The sequence below is a fragment of the Oryzias latipes genome, chromosome 4, assembly GCF_053564925.1.
Source record: "Oryzias latipes strain Hd-rR chromosome 4, Olatipes_Hd-rR_3.1".
Classification (NCBI taxonomy): Eukaryota; Metazoa; Chordata; class Actinopteri; order Beloniformes; family Adrianichthyidae; genus Oryzias; species Oryzias latipes.
This window is the reverse complement of record NC_136240.1, coordinates 5,514,127-5,537,641: the sequence shown is the minus strand read 5'-3', so window position 1 is coordinate 5,537,641 and position 23,515 is coordinate 5,514,127. Positions and strand designations below refer to the sequence as shown.

The window sequence follows — 23,515 nt, the reverse complement described above, 5'->3', positions numbered from 1 at the left end:
CTTTATCCACCTTTGTCATGGTAGGGAGAACACGTCAATGGAAGGGTGGGGTCATCTAAGATAACACAAGGGTTAATACGTAGCGTGTCACCTTAGCGACGTCTCATCCCCACTGTCTTTATTCACTGAAAGGTTTACATAGGATCATTGAAGCGAAGTGTTTTAGCTACTGGGTTATGCTACTTCTATTCAGTCATCACTTCAGCACCAGCAAAGAATCACAGTGATCCTTCACGCACTAGATCAGACTTAGCGAATTGTGCTTCTGTGCTCACTGAGGACTGGATGCAGCTCGGATAAGTTGTGAGTTTTCACCAACTTTACTGCGCATTAAAGTTGTAAATTTACACTGCAGAACTGTCCTATCAGCTGCAATATATGCAATGAAGAATACTTTACTGGTTTCTAAAGAAAGTGGAAGCTTATGTACATCAAAATTTTTGGGTTCTGTTTTTTTTGTGTTTTTATACTCCTTTTTGAGAGCTGCTGTCCGATTGGTTAATGGTAAATGGCGTATACTTATATGGCGCTTTTCTACCTACAAGGCCAAAGCGCTTTACAGTCACAGTCCCATTCACACACACATTCACACACTGGTCAGTGGGGCTGACTGGAGACGTGGGTCGCTCTTTAGTGACCGTTTCTGCTAAGCCACATTATTGAAAGGGAGTGTAGTGTGGGTCTCTCTCCAGCTGGTTACCATGGGCAACATCCACTTAAGGCGGATCAGAAACAAGCTCATTGTCATTCTCCTGCCTGCTTAGAACCCTTCCAAGGTACCTCCTCTGAAAAGTAAGCACGGCCAAACTAAAGCAAACCTGTGTCTCCCTGTGTGTCTCCTGCAGATCTCTGCTGGTGTGTGTGGGATGTTGTCTCGGGGCTAAAGCCCGTCACTCTCCCATGAGCCTGTGTGCCCACGCACACACACCCGGCGCCTCGACGCACACACACGGTGCCCACGCGCCTGCAGCCTGCAAAGACGAAGCGAACTGGCCTCTTGGAAGCCCGGCAGATCCCAGCCGAGCCAAGCGGAGCGGAGTCTAGCCCACTTGGAGTCTGAGGATGTCAACAGAGACAGAGCTACAGCCAGCGGTCAGGCCCAGCAGCATCCGACGGGACTCCAAGAGGAAAGGTAGGCACAGCCGGAAAGTCTGAGACTAAAAAGTTACTGTGAACAACACAAATGGAATCTGCTTTATTATTATTGAATTAGGACAGAAATAGTGTTGAACACTTCCTTTAAGATAAGTTTATCTTTTAAAATGACTTTACCTAAAGGGTTCAGACGTTGTTAGAGAATGGCCTGACACCATCAACGTTCCTATATCCTGTAATGAAGATCCAACACAGTTTAGCTTGTAGAAATGTCTCCTCTAGTTCCCGTAGAACAGAAACAATTCTTTCCCTTTGCTTTTAAGTCTCGTATCTTGTATCGCAGGGCTGCTCATTCCTGGTCCTGGAGATCTACCACCCCGCCTGTTGTCCAGCTCCAGCTAGCTAATGATTACCTGGATCAGGTGTGTTCATTTAATCAGAATGTGGAGACATCTGATTGAGCTAATCAACAGCTAACAGGACTTGGAGATCTGGAAAACAGTCAGGGGGGTAGATCTCCAGGACCAGGGATGAGCAGCCCTGCTATCGTATCTTGTATCTTGTTGGGTTGACCTGTTTTAAGTCTCACGGTTTTGGGTTAGACACCATAAAGCAGGTCTGCTATTGTACAGCTGCAGAAGCAGCTATCAGACAGGTGCTAAGACTGTTTAACTTGGGAAAGACCAAGCAGATCCAGGTGTGAAAACCATCAGAGGCAGGTAGCTGGCAGGTGTTGGGGTTATGCACCTGGCTGACAGCCATCACCCTGCTGCTCGGTGCCACCTGCCAGGGCCTGAGAGCGATGCGCAACATTCCCTGAATAAGCATCTGATTGATGTTGTACAAACTCTGGACACCATCAGGGATGACATCTAATGGATGGAAGCAGAATGAAACTCATTCAGCTGCACATACACCTCGTTACACACGGTTATTGCCGACACTGCAAACAAGAAAGAGCTCTGGAGAGTGAGGGAAACCGGAATCCCTCTAATGTCCCACATAGAAACACCATTGTTCTGCTGCAGTGGAGATCATGTTCATAATTTAGACTGCTCTCTATGTTTGGAGGATGCACATGCACGTATCCAGATGCACACACACATATGGATACACAAACAGACAGTCACGCACACTATAGTGAGGTTGAAGCCCACAAGAGGGTGTGAGACAGAAGATGAATGGTCAAACTTAAGCGTTAAGACTTAAGAGTTCATTTTCTGACACACACACAGGCACACACACACACACACACATGTACAAGCATGTTTTAACAGCACATTAATGTATTTCCTTTTGTACAAGCAGAACCCATTTTGTTCGTCGAGTTTCACTCATGCATGATGTCTTCTTTCCTGTGATTTGGGTCATTCTTCCCTCAGTCTTGCAACTCCACACAAACACACACACGTACACACACACACACACACACACACACACCCACACACACACACACACTCATAATCCCAGTGAGTTGGGTGATGAAAGCCAAAGGCAATCAAAAACCACACACAACCAGTGAATGTGTGCTGGGAACCAGGGAAAATTTGTATATTAGCTTCATCTGTTAAACATCCGATCTGTTTTTGTGCACCGTGTCTGTCTAGTCAACCCTCTCCTCCATGTCTCAGGAGTAGCTGAATTTAAAAAAAGGATATGGTGTAAGTAGCTGTCGGTATGAATAGTTACTTCTCTGTTGCGGAACTCCCTGCAGGATGCTTCTCCTCTCATGCTCTCCATCCTCCTTTTCCCCACCGCTCAGAATCTTCCATGACCTTGTCCTGGATAAGTAAGACGCACAGCACAGGCTGATCATGAAGGAAGAGAGCCAGTGAGAAAGACTAATGAGTCAATGTGAATGAGAGCTATTTAATCTCAGCTCTTTGTTCCAAGTCCTGCCAAGAAGAATGTGATGGAGCAGCCAGACTGCTACGTGTCAGACATTAATCCTGGAGTTACAGATTGCTTTTTCCACGGGTTCTGATTTCTGCTCACATGTGTCTTCTCTATACATGCAATTACCTTTCATTTACTATCAGAATTCCCTTTTTCTCTGTGTTGTTTTTTTTCTAGCAGACAAAATTGAATTACTTAAGCACTAGCTTGAGAGAACCCCCTTAGCTGTAGCACTTACATGTTCTCATCTAACTTCAGCTTCTTGTAACATTTGTTTGTATTGCAGGTCAGACTTGATGTCTGATGCAGAACAGTCTTAACTTATCCCATAAAACAAATCTTTTATCTTTCCATCTCCTCTGCTTTTAACCCAGAGCTGTTCATTTCCCTCCCTGAGTCCTTCACAAGAAAAGAGTAGCAAACTCCAACAAAATGTTCACAGCGAATGTTTGTTAGTTAATGAAATCGTTAGTTTAAAAAAAGATATTTTACGCTCTCCGTTAAAATATAGCATGGAGCCGACGAGCTGCCAGTTAGACTCTTTCATGTGTCAAATTAGAACTGAAAGCTGATTTGAGATTTATGAAGAGCCTACAGAGTTTCTCTTCCACTTATAACATTTTACATGTCAGCACCCAGTTTAATAATGAAGAATGATCGGCCATGGAGACTTTTTTTGGTTGTTTTCCTAATCTCTGGATTCAATTTTTCGCCTTGTTAGAAATTTGGTCTGACATGGCTCTGCAGCCTTTTAGCTGCTCAGGATCCTGTCAGAAACACTTTAATGGGTGTAATGACACAAAGCAAACCGAAAAATGTGTAGATGAATGCGCGCTCTGCTCCCGCTCCCATGCTTCAAAGCTCCTGTAGATGCACTTGCTCTGGTTTGCTAACACACTAACAGACAGGCTGCACAGAGAACTTCTGGTGGTTAGGTCTTGGAGCTTCTGTCAGTGCTCAGCTGGTTCAGCTTCAGAGCTTCTAAAGAAACTTTGGTATCAATGCACCAAAGTGCAGTTGAACTAGTGGCTGGAGGAGCTTCATGAATTGTATTTAGAATCATGAAGTGTGCATTATAGTATGCAGTCTGTTGTTTCCACTACAGCCCAAGACCCTCTGGTCTGGTCTTGGAAATCCTTTATCAATAGCTGTGTTTCCATTCATACTTATGTGAATAAACACAAACTAAGTCATTCAAAAACACGGCGATGGATGTGAAGAATGCTTTGGTTTACAGCAGATACATTCACATTTCTGCCACTAGTGCTTATCATCATCTATCAAAGAAGTCATCTGCGTCTTCATCAGGCCATGGAGCGGCGAGGTCCTTACACGTGGGAGGAGCTAAGGATGAAGCCATTTTGGGAAATGGTGGTTTTCCAACAATTCTGCATGACACGCTCAGCTTTTGATGATCTGTGTGACAGCCTGTGCAGCAACCAAGGAAGCCAGTTCCTACCAAGAAGCGCATTGCCGTCCGTTTGATGGTCACGTGACTCATTTAATTTAAAGTGTTTCCATTGCAGTTTTGAGAGATCTGTCAGTTTCAAAATGAAAACCCCCTCTTCCAAGCACAAAAACATTTTTTCAATAAATGCAAGTTTTTTTCAAAATGGTTTTGTTTCCATTAGGCAAATTTATTTATGCAAATCCAATTTGAGCAATTTCGTAGTCGATGTAAATGCAGCTATTGCTGCTGATTGTTGGTTGGCCTACAGTCCAGGTGTAGCTGTCAACAGCCATGTCCTGACTGATCTGCTCATAACTGGCTTTTGTGTGGCTGGCTTTATAGTTGCTGCAGTTTAGCACTGGCCCCACTGTAAGGAGCTTCAAGTCAGGATGTGTGTGATTAAGTGTTTGGAGTTCTCATATTCACCTCTCTCTTGTCATTACTTATGGCATTTCTTACCTATTGAATCCATGGGCAAAAGGTCTTCACTTGAATATTTGAAGTTTACTTTCTAAAATGAAAAATCTCAGAGCTTGGTTGTCTTGGAGTCTTGGACTCGGGGTTATCAGATATTCCAAATCATAGGATTTGGAATCAGATTGGGGCAAAAAAACCTGATGTCACCATTTTTGTTGCTCGACAAATGTTAGCTTGGGGTTCTTAGGGGCTGTACGCCATCGGGAGACCAGGTAAACAAAGGGATGATGGGATATCAGTGAAGGCTTAATTCTGCACAAAAAGTCCTTCCCACTACTCAATGGGGAGTTTCTCATGAACTCCTGCTGCTCTGCAGAAACTATGTTTTAGAAAACAGCACAGGTTTTTGGATTTTGCCTAAAAATGGAATAATCATAATTAACTGCTTCTGTACCACAGTTCAGCCGTGGTACAGAAGCAACCCTTGATTGACCCTGGATCGGAGGAATGCAGGTTCAATTTCCACCTTACATGCCCATGTGTCATAGTGTCCTTGAGCAATACACTGAACCCCACATTGCTCCAGGTGGTTATACGTTGGCGCCAGTGTTTGGCAGCCGAGCCTCCATCAGTGTGTGAATGCTCGTGTGAATGGGACTGGGACTGTGAAGCACTTTGGGCCTTGGAGGAAGAAGGTAGAAAAGTGTATGCCATTTACAAATAAAGGACCACTGGGACCGATTTTACAAGAGATCAGAAGATGACCGGAGTTGGAAAAGAAGGCCTTGGCAGCATCAAGAAAAATCCATTAAAAAAATCACTGTCACAAATAGTGGAAATGATTTTAAATGAAACTGTGAAAAGGCAATAACTTAAATCAAGACAACTGTATTGTGAGGTCAGAAAGGGACAGGTGTGTCTTACTGCTCGTTTGAATCTGCTTATAGACATGACTGATTTACATTCTTTAAATCATGTCGTTTTTGCTTAACGTGTTTCTGTTTTGGGGATTTTACATCCACCTCCCAAAAACACCAAATGTGCCGTTTCTTCATACAGTTCTCTTTTAACAACACCATTTAACACGGAGAGATGCCTGTCTGTGTCATAATCTGATTCACACATTCTAATAACTTTCACAACTGTCATTGCATTGAGTCAGCAGTCATTCCCCTCTGAGACAGGGTGAGCCCCTTTAGTGGGGGTGGGGTGGGTGGGGGGGTGAGGTGTTTGGAGTGGAGTTGGGAGCCAACAGTGTAAAATGAGTGGTTAAGGGTTCTGGTTGTACAGCTGTTAGGCTTTGTGTGTGCTTGCTAGTCTCTGGTGTGTGATCAGCTAACACATTATGTGTTTCCTGTGGATATTATGCACACATCCAGTCTATCAGGCACAATCACCGCGACCATTTACACATATATTATTCCCCGGGGAATCTTGCTGCGATAACAACTGCCTTGTGTATGAGTTTGTGTGTGAGTTTGTGTGTGCCCTCTGCAAGTGGTAGTCTGATCTGTTCCCTCCAATCAGACAGAGATTGAGTTGAATTGGCTTCTGCTGTCGCAGTGGAGGCCAGTATTGGAAGCCCAGTGACAAAAGACAACAGCAGCACACACAGTTTTCCAGATGTACCATCACAGCAATAAACTATGTCTAGAGAAAAATGCAGCCTTTGCAGCTCTGAAAGGTTTATGATCTCCATCTCTCTCCCCTCAATTTTTCTCTCTCTGTATCCACATTTTTCAGAGATTGATAACCTCAGAGGAACGGTACAGTAAGTTAGTTGTGATTGGTCCACTTCCCATGAAGACTTCTCTTCCTGTAACTCCAATGACATACTCGTCTTCCTCTTTTCCTGAGTTTCATCCATGCTGTCAAATACGACCAAGCTGAATTAGGATTCAAAAAGCCAAAGAGAAAGTGTCTCCCCGTGAAAGGACGTTTTGCTTTGCTCATGTGGCTGCAGAAGCTTGTGTGCTCTGTGATCCTCATGGTATGTTCAGCTCACTTCTCTCTACCAGTGTAGCTGCTGTGGCTTTGCCAACCGCATCACTAACCGCAGTCTCCATAGCAACATTTTGCTCTGTGCTCATAATTTGCACAAAGGAAAAACATCCCAATGTCATAGGATGGGCTTGGTAGAGGTCGAGTCTTTCAGCCTGCTCTGCTGGATGAAGGACTGTGCTCAGAAAGGACTTCCATATTTGTCGGACATTGACAGGCTTCTGTTTTCTTGCTCATAGACATCCAGCTGATACACAAGTGCTCCTATGGGCCGGATGTCTAGACAAACTATGCTGATTGTCTCATTTCTAGCAGTCAGAATGCAGCAAGGAGCACACATATATCCCATGAACAGCACTAACAGTCTGCAGGATTTGGAGGCGTTAAAAATGAGAAGTCCAGAGGACACGCCTCTGTCTCACAACGCCTTATCAGTGTGTACGTACCAGTTTCCCATTGATGAGATATTTTTTACCAAAGTTGTCTGAGAACCAGAAGAACCTGCAAGTTAAAATGTTTGAATCAAATATTATTCACATTGACATAAATGTAGCATTAGATTTTAAAGAGAAGTGAGTAAACTCAGAGAAAAGAGGCTTGCATTTAAAACGAGTTCTGAATCACAAGATATATCATAGTTTAAATGATTTATTTAAAGTTTATTCTGAATAATTCAGCTGCAGTGGAAGATAGCATTGTGCAACAATACATTAGTGGAAAAGTAACAACTGCCTTATTCCTGCTGGGTCACATCAGAAATTTGGCATCTGCATTGTTTGTTATTAACATTCAGTCAAAGTGACAAGTGGAGCTATGAGGCTTGTTACTGTGTCACAAATAATGTTCAGATCACAAGAGAGTTTGAATGAAAGTTCACATAGAAGCTCGTGGATCATAAATGGGGACTGAAAGAAAATTCCGGCATCAAAGTTTATTCCATGAGTCGTCTGTCACCTGAGGAAAAGACCTATAGAAGCTTTTGTATGTCTAAAACCTATTTAATAAATTAACCAAAATACATAAACATGGAACAGCAGAATGTACATGTGTTGAGCTTTGGTGTAAAGTTGAAATTTTCAACATGGGAGTTGATGAAGAATTGCTGGACTATTACTGCTGACCTTTTGCGATTTTCACCCACAACTATCTCTAGGGTTTACAGAGAATGGTCAGAAAAAGAGAAAATATCCAGTGAGCGGCAGTTCTGTGGGTGGAAATGCCTTGTTGATGTCAGAGGTCAGAGGAGAATGTACAGACTGGTTCCAGCTGATAGAAAGACAACAGGAAGTCAAAGAACCACTGGTTCCAACCGAGGTCTGCAGAAGAGCATCTCTGAACGCACAACAGGTGTTGGACAATCACACAGCTGAGAAAGCACACACATTCACATACACGAGTAAACGAATAGCTCAGATGTATTTTTGACTGAAATGTGTAGATTTGTGTTCAGAACTGGGACTGCAGGAAGTATGACTGGGACAACATGACTCTTTCTTCTAAGAGATTTTTGATGAAAGGTCGAGGTTGTGGAGCTTTAACCCTTGTGGGTTCTTGTGGGGTCCAGATGACCCCCCCCCCCCCCCCCCCTTACATTGACGTGTTCTCCCTACCATGACAAAGGTGGATAAAGGTGGAAAGATTTCATGTAATCCATGGACACCAGTGAAGATCACAAATCATTGAAGAAAAAAGGTTCAGAGCTCTGTCTAGTGGGTCTAGATGACCCAACTCCCAATGATAAAGTGCCTAGGATAGCACAAGGGTTAAGGAGCTCAACTTTTTCTTCATTGTGAACAAGTACGTGAACATAAACTCATAGGAGGATTTAAGTGATGCTTAGTTTTATGCTCACAGAGGATTGGAGCAGACTGCAACCTACTACACTATATTACCAAAAGTGTTCACTCTCCCATCCAAACGATCAGAACCAGGCGTCCTATTCTCTTGGCCTGACCACAGGTGTATCAAACCAAGCAGGCAGGAATGTAGAGTGTTTTTACAAATATTTGATGAAAGAAAAGAAAAAAAGTTTCCGCACTCAGGAGCTCAGTGAATTCCAGTGCAGAACTGTCATGGGATGTCACCTCTGCAACAAATCCAGTGGGCAAATTCACTCAGCCATGAAATGGTAGTTCACGTAAACAGACGGAGAGGGGTCAGCGGATGCTGAAGCACATAGTGCATAGAGGTCACTGACTTTCTGCACAGTCAGTTGCTACAGAGCTCCAAACTTGATGTGACCTTCAGATTAGCTCAAGTACAGCACTCAGACAGCTTCATGGAATGGGTTTCCATGTCAGAGCAGCTCCATCCAAGCCATACATCACCAAGTGCAATGCAAAGTGTTGATGCAATGGTGTAAAGCACGCCAACACCAGCGTTGAGTCCTTGAAAAGATTCACAATATCTATTTTACAGTTTACAGTTAACAGTTTAGCTCAGGCGGTAGAGCAGGTCGTCCAACAACCGAAGGGTTGGCGGATCGATCCGCTCTCCCCAGCCAGCTGTGGCCCCCCGAGCGCGGCTAGCCTGCAGCTAACCACTCCCCCCAGAGGATGGGTCAAAATGCGGAGAAGAATTTCCCCATTGTGGGATAATTGAAAGTATCAATTATTATTATTATTATTTTTTTTGATGTCAAAATTCAAAGTTCTACTGTACAAACTTTAATTTTTTGCATTCAATTCATACTTGTACTCATCCACTATTACATAGATTCCAATGCACTTAGATTAAACTAAATTCCAACAGAATGATCTGATCAGATGTGAATGTTTTCCAAATTCTTCCCATCCAGACAGTAGGAGGCTGACAATCCTTCTTTCTGTTGACATTCTCTGTCACTTTACCCTTATTCACAGGTTTATGTAGATTGTAAAACTGACACAAAGTTTTTCTGTCTTGCAGTAAAGTCAATTATACAGCAGTAATTGACCTTATTGCTTTAAAGTTTAGTTCTGGAATCGTCATCAAGTTTGTTTATTTGTTGACATTGACAACATTGCCGACTTCCAGAATGATGAAGTCACGTAAAAATGCCCCATCAACTTCTTTTTGTCAACCTGACTTGCTTCCTCAGCTGTGATTTGTTTGTTGTTTACATGTATTTATATTACTGCATATCTATCGACTCATGAATTGTTCTTGAGTTCTCTTTTTGTTAAATAATCCCTGCTTTTTACTAAAGCCTGGAGGCTCATATGTATTTTAAATCAATGTTGTATTTTTGTTTTAGCGCTTTTCAAGAATCAGAATAAAGCTGGAACAGGCACTCTTACAATGAATTTTTTGCATGAACCTATTTAACATTTTGACACATAAACGGCTGTAAATGAAAAACAAAAATGTATTTATTCATTTCTTTATTTTGGGTCATGGTTACTTGTTTAAGTGCTTTTTAACCCTTGTGCTATCCTAGGCACTTTAACATTGGGAGTTGGGTCATCTGGACCCACTAGACAGTGCTCTGAACCTTTTTTCTTCAATGATTTGTGATCTTCACTGGTGTCCATGGATTACATGAAATCTTTCCACCTTTATCCACCTTTGTCATGGTAGGGAGAACACGTCAATGGAAGGGTGGGGTCATCTAAGATAGCACAAGGGTTATAAGGAAGAGAAAATACATTTTGTGTCTGAAAAAAAAGGATCTTGTTTTATCTCTTTTAATTTATCAAGAAACACAAAATCTGAAACAGGCTTTTGGTCCATTAGGGACAAACCCAAATTTTTGGGAAGCTTGTGGGAAACCTGGGGATGAGGCAGAAAAAATCCCAATTTTCCTAAACCCAATTGTGCTGTTACATTTGTCCTTTCACTATTTAGAGGCATTATAAAAATATAAAATGTCTTGGAAAGAGGTGCAGTTGTCCAAAAACCATTTTTGTTTTCTTGAACAGTTGTCTCATCTGTCTTTCCTTTAGGACCAAACCTCTAAGCTCGTTTTCGATGTTTCCTGCTCATTTTGTTTCCAAAAGTCTAAAAAAGATTTTTAATAAATTCTGCTGATACTTTTTGTCAGTATCCAATAAAATTACAGAACTGACTTCCCTTTAGCTAAATTTTATATTGGGACAGTACAGCATCCAGGTATTCTAAAACTACATGAGAAAGAGTCTCCTAATAAAAATGTGTTATTGACAGAAAATGCGGGTCTGGTAAACCGTTTGTGTTTATTGTTTTCTAAATGAAAAGACCAGAAAATAACTTGACAGACAAAAACCCTGAAGGGATTTCTGTCTGTTCTTTGTACAATCAAGTGATTTTTCACAGTGAGACTGGCAGTGTGTAGGTGGGCTCAGAGCACTTAGTCTGGCTCTGGCATATATTTTTGGCCTTTAGTAGAGATGCATGTACTGCACACACATTCATACACCTCCATGAATATGCAGCTCAGGTTTGTGGCTCAGACAGTCCTAACAGGACATTTTCACCCCTTTATCTGAACACACTCAAACGGGGCTGCTCACACTTGTGAAACAGGATTAGCTTGGTTTATTTATAGTATTATTAAGCATTAAAATTAAAAAGATTTCAGCTTAAGCTTTATTTTATGGAAGAAAGGCCTTTAGTTTTCAAAATGAGATGTAAAAACACAATCAGTGGCTGTTAATAATAAAATGGATTAGATTTATCTGGAGTTTTCCAGACACTCAAAGTTCTTACAGTGTGTCCATTATTCATTCATACTTGGTGAAGGTAACCACTGATGTAGCCTCAGCGGCCTGTGGCAGACTGACAGAGGCGTGGCGCCTACGGCCCCTCTGACCGTCACCGGGACATTCATGCACATTCACACACCAGTGGAGCCACACTGGAGGCAAGGAGGGTGAAGTGTCAACGACAGTTGACTGGGGGGAGCGGGGATTGGACCGCCAACCCTTTGATCATTAGACGACCTGCTCAACTGAGTCTGAGCCACTGCCGCCCTAATCAGTGGTTGTGCAAATTCATCTCAGCAATAGTTCCCTGTGTCAGATTGTCACCAAAGGCTAAAAAATGGATTGCATTTCTGATCAGTTGGGTTTTATGAATAGCCCGTTGTATCACAGAGGGTCGGTACTTGAACAGTGACATACCAAAATAACTGTACCGTGATATCATTTACAGATTAGACAAGAACAATAAAGAAAACTGGGCGGGGTTTTAGAGGAAACACTTGCAGAGAGCACTTAACTTTACAGTTGAGTTGTTGTTTTCTATTCATATGGCTTCCATCTCCTCAACTATTTGCTATTTTGTGTCAACTTTAAAGAGGCATATGACTAAAGAAAGCAGACTTTTTAGGGTCAAAGGTCAGGACATGGTTACAGAAAAGCTGAGCTGTACATGGGGATCCAAAAGAAACATTTACTGCAGACATCTGAAGGAAATACCAGATAAATACGGGAACATAACTAAAGACAACGAAAGCTGAAAAGATCAGCTTGAAAGATAGTCGTCTTCATACCCAGGCTGCACATCTAACGCCGGCAGTCTCCGCTTTCACTCTGGTTTTCATGAACGCTTCCTTGAACTAAAAGGTTGGGGGGAAAGTTTCCAGTTAATTTAATCAGAAAATTACAAAAAATTCCATGTGAGATTTTTTTAAAGCTAATGCACTACTTGGCAGTTGGTTATTATAACCTTCTCAAAATGTTGAAAAGGTTATTTTAATCCGAGATCAAGCCTTCTGAATCAAGTTCCTAAAGCTTTTTGAAAGTGGCTGCATGTACAGATTTGTCACAGCTGAGCACACAAACAGAATATCATATAAGAATGAGCAAGGACAATTGAAAAGACGCTTCTTTGGGATCCCTGCAAGGAACAGCTAGTGAAGGACACAAAAAGCAGGAGAACGTGAACATTAAATAAACCTAAGCAGGACTAAACCATGAACAAAGGGAGCAACAAGAGGTGTGACAAAACATATGACCTGACATTAAAAGGACTCAGTCATACAGTAAATTCACTGAAATGAAGCTGTACAAATGCCTCTGAGAGCATCTAAAGTTTAAAGGAAGTAGAGAAAACACTGATTGATGTTTAAGGGACATCAGACAAGCTGCTAACAGATGCATTAGACCCCAGCCCGACATTTCCACAACCATTTCAAGAGAAACAGCTGCTGCGGAAGTATTTAGACATACATGTTTCAATAATCTTCAATCACTGGTGTCCTCACAGCCAGGAGGCTCGGTTCAAATCCCAGCTCTCTGTGGAGCTGTTATACATTTCTTCACACATGTTTTTGGAACCACTTCATGTGTTACGCTGGATTTCCACCGGTCCTTGCGTTGAGTTAAGAGTTTGTCTCGTGGCCGTCAGTTAATTTACATTGCCGCCGTTGTGTCCCCCCTGCCCCCTGGCTCCCAGAGGAGTGACTTCTGCTGCCACCCCCGTGTCGAGTATTTTATCCAAAACTTTGGCAGTGAAGCCTCACGCCTGCTCCTTCCTCACTGAGTCCTTGTAAAATGCATGTTTTGGGTCATAAATAATGTTATACTGTGTTTTTGTCGTCCATGGTGAAAATGGACATTATCTGCAGTGTTAACCTGCGTTATCACCTTAAACATGTTCACCTTTGGGCATATCCCTTTAGGCGTCGCTGTGAATCTGCTTTTACTGATTCACAGAGGCGGTTTGGCAGAGATTATTAGACCAGAGACCCTTCCTGACACAATCATGTATTTTTCCAGGCTGGGGACCGGCACGGGGGGAACCAGACTTGTGGCTCATCCCCTTGTGGCTCCATAGTTATATAGGTCATAGGCGGTAGTGTGAAGGGTCTTGTCCAAGGTCCCACACTGGATAAAGCTCCCCCCCCCCCCTCCCGGAATCAAACCCTGGTTTCCCATGCGCCAGTTCGACACGCAGCCAACTGAGCTACCCGACCACTGCATGTCAGCTTAAATGAAAAATCACGTTTTATTTTGAAAGTACAGCCCAGGTTTTTATTTTAAAACCCTGATCTGTTTCCCCTGTCTCCGGCCTTTTGTTGCAAAGTTAAGGCTTCAACAGACTGGAAACAGAACTCCTACTTGAACTCCCATGCAGCATGTGATACTTTGCAGAGGGACGGATGTGAGACAAGACAGAGTCGATGTAGACGTTCCGATTTATTAATGAATGTTGTTGTTGTTTGAGTCAACGCAACAGAGACACACCACAGACGGACCAGTGGAAATCAGCATGTAGGATGTTGGACAGAGCTATACTCACTTGCCACTTTATTAGGCAGACCTTTCCAACTGTTCGTTAGCGCACATTTCAAAATCAGCCTATCACATGGCAGCAACTCAGTGCATTTAGGCATGTAGACATGGTCCTAATAAAACTGCCGGTTAGTGTATTTTTGACAGTCTCTGTACAGCAGAAGTTATCGGCACACCTGGGATTTGTGCCGCCTGCCCCAGGGGGAACTGTGGCCTCTTAGACAAATAGCAATCAAAACAATAAAATTCAGAAACTGTGTATTTATTTGTCAAAGGAAATGATGTCAAAGTGATTGAAAAATGTATGGCTTTGATGGTCAGAGAACCAGATTCAACTGTCACCCACCTTTAGTGGAGGGAAAACATGGATGCAGCTGGGATGGAGTGACAGAAGGACAAACGGGAGCAGGAGGTTGGAATTGCCGGGGGCGATGCTCGGGGCTTTCCTAAAGGAAGCTGGTTCGATGCCTTCTCTGTGAAAGACTGAGTGTGTGTATGAAAGAGTCAGGGTGCCTCCGCCCGTCATAACACTATAATCCTGAGTGACATTTATCCAATGGAGGCTTGGCTCCTTCATTCATCCATCATGCTCCATCCCTTCTTTCCCTCCTTTGCTCCAGGCTTGCTGCCCTTCCCTCCCACTCTGCTTGTTGCATCAGACAGTTATCAACCCACTCTGCATACCAAGTACTGTAACACACACACAACAGGCGCGACATGGACACAAAATAAAGCAATATCAATTATACAGTTTATACATCAGTGCTCATGTTAGTGCACCAATTTATAAAGATGATTCAGCTGCTGAAGATGCATAAAGGAGTGGGAAATACTCTCATTAGAGTCATGGTGAGCTTGTTTTAATATACTCTATGTGAGCAACAGTCCCTATACATGCCTGGATTGAGGCGTGGAAAGGGAGAGATGCAGCTTGTTTTTTTTTTTCTCCACATGTATGTTAGAGGAGCAGCAGATGAGGAGGATACTTTGATTAGTCGTGTTTGAAGCTCAGCAGGGTCACAGCGACGGCACACGCTTAATTACAGCAGGCTGGAAACTGACACACATGTACAAATCCACGCACACACACCTACAGGGGGGTCTTTTATAGGCCATGCTCCCTAAAGGTAATAAAATAAACCACTCAGCAGGAGAAATAACTCCAACCTTTGCCACCCCCGGCTCTGTCCTCCCCTCTTGGCATTTTTCTCCATCTCTGTGATTTTCTCCCTCTGTGTGCTAAGTATAGCAGCGGTAATGGTGACGGATGCAGATGGAGCAAGCTGGTCTTAAATGTCAAACTCAAATGAAAACCGCTGTCACAGCGACATAAAAGCAGCTGGATGTATCCAGAGTTATTTAACACGCGCTCAGACTCATACTGACACAAACAAATGAACCATTTCAAAGTGCACTCAGACTGTTTAAACATCAAACCCTGAATGGAGTTATGTCTTCCAAATGGGCTTCCGCTGTTTAAACTATTAAATACAGTTTAGTTTAGCTGTTAAACTAGTGTGGCTGTTCCATTTGTACAATAACATTAAACGGTATTCTGATTAGAACATGCTAGTAATTATAGTAAAAACACGTATGTACAATACTTATTATTGTCAATATATGTGCTTACATTAGACAGGTATCAGTGGACGGCGCCCGGCTAAAGACAGGAAGTGTAGCATCCTGTTCTCTGTATGCGTCATGTGACATTAACGCATGGAACATGAAACATTCCCAACTCTGCTTTGGGTTTCCAACATAGGACTTCAATAGGATTTCGACTCACTTAGGAATAGATTCACAACTTTATGGCTAAAATGTCACAAATGCCTTACAATTTTGGAATACTTTTCAGTTTTTAACTTTTCTTTTTTCTTTTTTAATTTATTTATTTATTTTCCTGACTTGTTCTGTCCAACAACTGAGCAAACAGATTACAGCTGAAGGACTTTTGTGTAATATATCTTCTAAAAACCAGAGTGCAAATTTGTATAAAACCCTTTTTGTTTTTTGATTATTTTTTATTTATTTGTTACATTTAGTTTGTGTGGGGAGGGAGAGGGGAAGAATGTGAGGGGGGGTGGAAGAGGATAAAAGGAAAAGAGGTGGAGAATGTGGGGGATGCAAGCACATTCTGGCTTCTGGACCCCCAGGCCACAGGACAGGCGTGCTTAGCCGTACCAGGCGGCAGCCATGGGGGCCACCGGGCGCTGGACACTGAGACACGGGCCAAGGACGAGGCCAGGGCCCCGGGAACCCATGAGCCGCCCACCACCCAGCCGGCGCCCCGTCTCCGCAAGCCAGCCACAGCACCTGACCTGAGCAACCCAGAGATCACCGCGCAACCACAGCTCGCCCCCCCCCACTACTCTAACCTCTACAACTCTCCTCACCCGCCATATTATCCGACCCCTCCTCCCATACCCCCCAGAGCTGAAGGCTCTGATCTGCTAGATCAGCTGCTGGACAGGTCAAGTCAATAAAGAGGTTTGGATCATGCATGCACTGGTTGTGAATGTTTCTGTGTTCCTGTCTTTCATTATTAACAGCCAGTAGCTATTGCTCTATTTGTAGCATGCCTTTATTGCAGCTATTTGCTCTCTAATCTAAATACATTTAATTCAGTCATTCAATCAGTTTCATAGCCACAGGTGTATAAATATGCAGACTGCTCATGAAACTGTACTTGTCTGAATGTATTGCACTTAGTATTAAGCTGGGGCTGGGGCTGGGGTGTGGGGTGCGCGGGGTTAGCTGAGGTTGCCGGTAGCTGGGGGGCAGTCAAGTTATTAAAAAAAAAACTCTTGAGCTTAAAAGGGGGGAATGGCCTCCAGGACACTTCAGACGTGCTTTCCCTGGAGATTATAATAAGGTCGGATATCTGCCTAACAAGGTGGATGCTCTGAGGGAGTGTGTGGGAATATCGACTATTTCACAAAAATATGCTTACTAGAGTCCAGGATCACCAAATGGGTGACAGATGTTAACACAAAGAAAAGAAGCAGCATGCAGTGCTATGATGCTAACAGCAGATGCCATCAAGGACATGTTCTTGTGAAGGAGCAGACCTATAGCTTATCAGTTGTAACAGCAGTGTCAGCACCAAGGATCTAAAGAACCTGAAACAGTTGATAAAATGAATCCTTTGGGGCTGAAGTCTTCAAAGAGGAATATTGTATAGAATGTACAACTCTTTGCAGAAGACATGCCTTACACTACCCGGTGTCTTTAGTCAAAGGCTTCTTGGGGCCACTCCAGCACGCTATCGCTCAAGGTCATTCCTTTCTGCACCTACTGCCATCTACAGTATATTGACTTTCCAGTCATGAAGTGACTAAAATGGACAACTATAACTTTTTTACTTCACTTTAGGTATTCATGAAGTAAGCATATTTTATATTTTAGGATTTTGAAGCTTGATCAATTTCTATAATCAACTGATCAGAGTGGATATGTGCTCCCTGTTATGATGCTTATGTGAGTTTAAAACTGTGCAAGCTGTCATGCAAGTTAAGGAGGCAGGTGCCAGATGAGTGTTGGACAAAGCTGATCCAAAGGTGCCACAAAGCGTGATTCTCTCGCCTCCAGTTTACGGGCTCATTTTTCTCCACAGTGCAGTGCTGTGGGGGCTGTGAAAGAACGAGTGGAGGTAGGACGACTCCATCACTCCCACTATGACCTTCCAAGAGTCCTGCCGCTCTAAAGCACAGAACTAATGCTGCAATATATTATTGGAATATGCTGCATACCATTATGCCTCTCAGTCTTTTACTCTCTCACACAAGCGGAATGTGAAATCAAGCAGAGATGTGCTTGACTCTTTCATACATGTGCGGATGAAATGTCGGCGCGCCGTGGCTCAGATGCAGAGTCAAAGATTGGTAGAAGAGGGGTGACCACATTCAGAAACAGAGAGCTTTGACATATGCTGCCACTGTGTACATGTTATTGTGCTTCTTGAAAAGGTTTGAATTTGTGTAACTTCCATAGCTGATTTGTCTTTTTGGAGAAACTGATGACAAGTGAGGTATTTTGTTTGGGGAATGTTCATATGTGTGCTGTCAGTGTTACGCTCTGCACTGGTGTCAATCATTTAGGTGTGGTTCTTCAAAATTAGTACTGTGGGGCTGTGATTTGATAGCTTTATCTTAAATCTAAATGTCAGAAATTGTTTCTTCTCTTCCTGAGCGTTACATGGCCATAGCTGGTTTCTAGTTTCTCTATATATGGAAATGAAGGCAGTTGTCTTGTTCCTTCTTGGGATTTCTATTTCCCCATTGAAATGTGCATTTTCACAGGATAATTTATTTATATCTATTGTTGCATCTCTATGAACTACTTAGAATTGATTTTTTTTCCAAGTACGGGTGTGTACACCTTTGGGACTTGAATGTAGGTTTGGAATGCTTTTGCCAAAGTTTTGCTCTTAACCCTTGTGCTATCCTAGGCACTTTAACATTGGGAGGTGGGTCATCTAGACCCACTAGACAGTGCTCTGAACCTTTTTTCTTCAATGATTTGTGATCTTCACTGGTGTCCATGGATTACATGAAATCTTTCCACCTTTATCCTCCTTTGTCATGGTAGGGAGAACACGTCAATGTAAGGGTGGGGTCATCTAAGATAGCACAAGGGTTAAGGAAGCAATCACTCTAGAGCATGTGAGGAGCTGCTGTTCTGATGTAGTAGATGTGTATCAGTGATCAGCCCTCCACAAAGAATGCCATGAGCTGTTGTTTAAACTGAACCTCATTTTAGGGCCTGAGATTGACTTTTTTTTTCAATTTTAGTCTGAATGATAAAAAGTTTAAATTGGAGGATATTTTGGTATATAATGTGTGTGTGAAGGGGAACATGGACGATAACCGCAAGACTTCCTGGGCAAGAGCAAGGTCAACACACATCAGACATGCACTAATGCATTCTCAGTGTCGACAATCTGGAGCACAAAGGAGAGAGAAAGGACTGCAGGAGAGATAAGAGCAAAATGTCACATTGTAAAGCACAGACAGCTTCAGTACTACACCTCCTAAACTTTCTTAACAAACGTTTTAAAGCCTTCTAAACTGTTGGAATGACATCATCATCACTCTAACCTTGTGAGTGAGCAGCATGACAAAAAGTAAACATTTAAAGTCTTCGTAACGTGCAGCCATGCAGGTGATGCTGTCGCCTGTAGGATGCTTGTATGTCCACACAAACTACGCTCTGATTTCTAATAGCCAGGTTGTCCACAATGAAGAACTCACCTTTTTACTTGAAGCAACACTGACTGCCTCCCTGCACAGGATTCACGGGTGAGGGAGTTGAATAAAAGGAAACCTTCACAAGACCTCCGCCTCACCTCCTTCACCCTTACTTACCTGGACGTGTTGTTTAAGTGTTTGCTGTGAGCTTTCGCCTGCAGCAAGCCTGCAAAAAAAAAATCACTGTGCATGAACATTTTTGCCTTGCGGGCTCACCGGGTGGTCGTGATATTTCGTGGGGTTTCACCTGTGTGCTCCATGCAGATTTGCCCATTTGTCACCCGCAGACAGCCATGAGGGCAGTTGTGACTATGGCTTAAACCTTTCTTTCTTGCTTTTTTTAAAGATTACTATTTTGTCTTTTGTGGTCAACTTGATTGATGATCCTAAGGTAATGGCTTTGGTCTGAGTTAGATTGAGATCCTTGACTAGAAGGTGTAGTGAACTGATGACACCAGCACAAACGTGTGTGTGTGTTCGTGTGTGTTTGCAGGGCAAGATCGCAGTGAGGCAGCTCTCATCAGGAGGTTTAAGGGTGATGGAGTCCGCTACAAGGCCAAACTTATCGGCCTGGACGAGGTCACTGCCGCCCGTGGAGACAAGCTCTGCCAGGACTCCATGATGAAGCTCAAGGTAATCTTGTCTCACTCCCATTGTTGTTTTTCTGTTGATGTTTGTGCGTCTGAACCTCCCTGATGATGCAAAGTTTGCAGTGAAGAAATCTTTAGAACTTCAGCACCCGTGAAAAAATATCGCATGAAAGCTCACAGCATCGTGAAGTTGACAGTCAAAGGTTGTGAAGAGTTCAGATCTCATCCACATTTAAATAGAGCGTTTAAAAATGCATATTTTATGAATTACAACAAATGTGAGCCTCTGCTGTGTTCACACACTTGCAGTTTGTTGCAGTTTTAATGCAAATTTCCAGCAGGAGAAAAGTTCAAGATTAAAGGAAAAAGAAATGATGATGCGACAATTTAATCTTTTGATCTATTTTCAAAGTGTTCCCATTGGTCTTTTAATGATGATGATGCTATTTTTAGCCAAAATCAAAAAACCTGTGTCCTTTTTAGGACATAGTTTCTGCAGAGCAGCAGGAGTTCATTAGAAATTCAGCTCTAAGTTGTGGGCAGGACTATTGGTACAGAGAAAGCCTTTACTCATTTCCCATCATCTCTTTGTTTACACTCTCTTCCACTAGCTTACACCCCCTCATAACCCCAACATAACATTAGTTGGACAAGAAAAATGCTGATCAATATTGGAGCTATGCAGCCATACAGTGTAGGTTCCAGTTTAGACGATGAAAACAAAGACGTTCATGGATCTATTTGTCCGCAAGTAGATGCATCAGAATGGAGCAGAGCAGGAAGACTTTATTCTACTTATCCTACTACTTCATTTCATTTTATTTATTTTAATAAAAAAGACTACAGTTAGTATGCAACAATGAACACCATACACTAAATCATGTGAATATATTTGAACAGAACTAATAGAATTACAAACAAGGATAACTTGTGCGTTTGTTAGCTGAGTCTCTTGATTAATATACACAACAAAATGAGTTCAAAGGTTAAATTTATACTAATAATTTCTCCTTTTGCAGCTGTCTCCCAGCCTGAGATGTTTTTATTTACTGTAATATACAATATAGCCAAGGTTTATTGTCAAATTCAGAATTGTGTGCATTTTAGGAAAGGTTTGGAAAGATTTGTACATCATAAGTTGAGACCAAAATAGTTAATTGTATATACAAACAAAAATGCCCCCTTCTGGAAGTCCCCCTCCTGTGGGACTTCCAGATCCAGACTGACAGAATGGTAATGGAGAACCAACCAGACATTGTAGTGGTGGATAAAGAACAGAGGAAAGCCGTTGTGGTGGATGTGGCAGTGCCAAGCGATGGGAACATCAGGATGAAGGAACATGAGAAACTGGAGAAATACCAGGGACTCAGAGAAGAACTGGAGAAAGCCTGGAAAGTGAAGGTGACAGTGGTGCCTGTGGTAATTGGAGCACTGGGGGCAGTAACCCCCAAGCTGGAGGAGTGGCTACAACAGATTCTACTACACAGCAGATTCTACTACACAGCAGATTCTACTATACAGCAAATTCTACTATACAGCAGATTCTACTATACAGCAAATTCTACTACACAGCAGATTCTACTATACAGCAGATTCTACTATACAGCAAATTCTACTACACAGCAGATTCTACTACACAGCAGATTCTACTATACAGCAGATTCTACTATACAGCAAATTCTACTACACAGCAGATTCTACTATACAGCAAATTCTACTATACAGCAAATTCTACTACAGCAGATTCTACTATACAGCAGATTCTACTACAGCAGATTCTACTATACAGCAAATTCTACTACAGCAGATTCTACTATACAGCAAATTCTACTACAGCAGATTCTACTATACAGCAGATTCTACTATACAGCAGATTCTACTACAGCAGATTCTACTATACAGCAGATTCTACTACAGCAGATTCTACTATACAGCAAATTCTACTACAGCAGATTCTACTATACAGCAGATTCTACTATACAGCAAATTCTACTACAGCAGATTCTACTATACAGCAGATTCTACTATACAGCAGATTCTACTACAGCAGATTCTACTATACAGCAGATTCTACTACAGCAGATTCTACTATACAGCAGATTCTACTACAGCAGATTCTACTATACAGCAAATTCTACTACAGCAGATTCTACTATACAGCAGATTCTACTATACAGCAGATTCTACTACAGCAGATCCCTGGACTGACTGACCTTTATTTCTTACAGTAATGATGGCCACTAGTTTTTCTGTTGCTTTTTTCTTGCCATAATACAAATTCAAAGAGTCTATTCAGTTGGACTATCAGCTGTGTGTCCACCTGAATTCTGCACAAAACAACTGATGGTCCCAACCCCAGTTATAAGGCAAGAAATCCCACTTATTAAACCTGACAGGGCAGGTTTATAAAACAGAATCACCGTTTTATATACAGAATGTGATGAGGATTAAAACAAACTGGTTAATTGAATATTTATGCTTTCTGGACAAGTTGACAGTAAATAGTACATGTTAATAATGTGTTGAAACATTGCAATCATGAAACTAGACTAACCACTGGTAACAAATCCTTTTTAGTACATTTTGAATCTAAAATCTTCTTACAGATCACTGTGTTTTCCAGATTAAAGAACATTCTCCTCGTTGATATTCCTTAGAAAGTGTGGAGTATCTGGATGGTTTCTAATGCCCACCATGTGTGTTCCTGTCCTCAGGGAGTAGCTGCTGCTGCCCGCTCCAAAGGAGAACACAAGCAGAAGGTGTTTTTGACCGTTTCCTTTGGAGGGATCAAGATCTTTGATGAGAAGACAGGAGTAAGTTCAGAAGAATGTGTGGTTCTGTTTGTTGGAGGCTGCGTGGAGCGCTTCTGTGAGTGCTTGCTTTGTGTTTTCTCTGGTAATGAGGCTTCTCTATGAAAGGAATGGGTCCCTGGGGAAATCAGGAGGCCCTAATTGAAACCCTGAGAACAAGACCTCTTTAGATAGAGAACATGTCATGTCCTATTGTCTGCCTCTTTCCAAACAGCAACAACACTGGTTCCATATTGTGCTACCAGATCAGGAATTTTCCATTTTACACAGCAGCTTTTCTGGTTGTAGTCTGTGCAGAACAGGTCTTCTGTCTGCATTAGTCTTCCTCCGTCCTTTAGTTTGTTCACACTTTAGTTTAATGGCATTCTAGATCACTGACAGGAGGTTTCTCGGCTTCATTAAGAAGGATTAACAGGTCAACCCATACAGTCATAAGCACACGCTGAAAGTTAGCTGTTTGCCGCTCAGCAGAGCAACAAAAAGAGTCCCTCAGGATTTCTTCTGAAATGCTTTACCTCACGGAGATATTTAGCGTTGGGTTAGTTCCTCACCCAGCCAGGCCTGTCACAGAATCATTTAGCAAGAAAAAGAATCTCCACAATCCCAAAGATCAAGACCGGGCCACCAAGCAGGTTCGTTTTCCAACTTATGATGAAGCAGAAAATCTGCCCTGGAACGGTTCTTCAGTTTTCGGATGCAGCGTTGGTAAATTTCCTACACACTCATCTTAATGTTGGCTTTGGCCGCTTTAAGGAAAGAGTCGTATTTCGTTCAGCAGAATGCAGCGTCTCCTGTGGTGTACATGTGAAGTGAGAGC

General features: G+C 42.4%; 1 protein-coding gene across 20 annotated transcripts in view; it reads left to right on the top strand.

Moving 5' to 3' along the window:
- dab1a (DAB adaptor protein 1a) overlaps positions 1-23,515 on the top strand; it is a 93,808-nt gene that overhangs the window by 40,432 nt on the left and 29,861 nt on the right. For all 20 annotated transcript variants that reach the window (XM_078945623.1, XM_023954000.2, XM_078945619.1 and 17 more), the window contains exons 2-4: positions 846-1,132; positions 19,792-19,931; positions 22,603-22,701. In XM_078945623.1, the coding sequence (XP_078801749.1) occupies positions 1,063-1,132; positions 19,792-19,931; positions 22,603-22,701 (309 nt within the window). In that variant the 5' untranslated portion in view covers positions 846-1,062. The remainder of the gene's footprint in view (positions 1-845; positions 1,133-19,791; positions 19,932-22,602; positions 22,702-23,515) is intronic.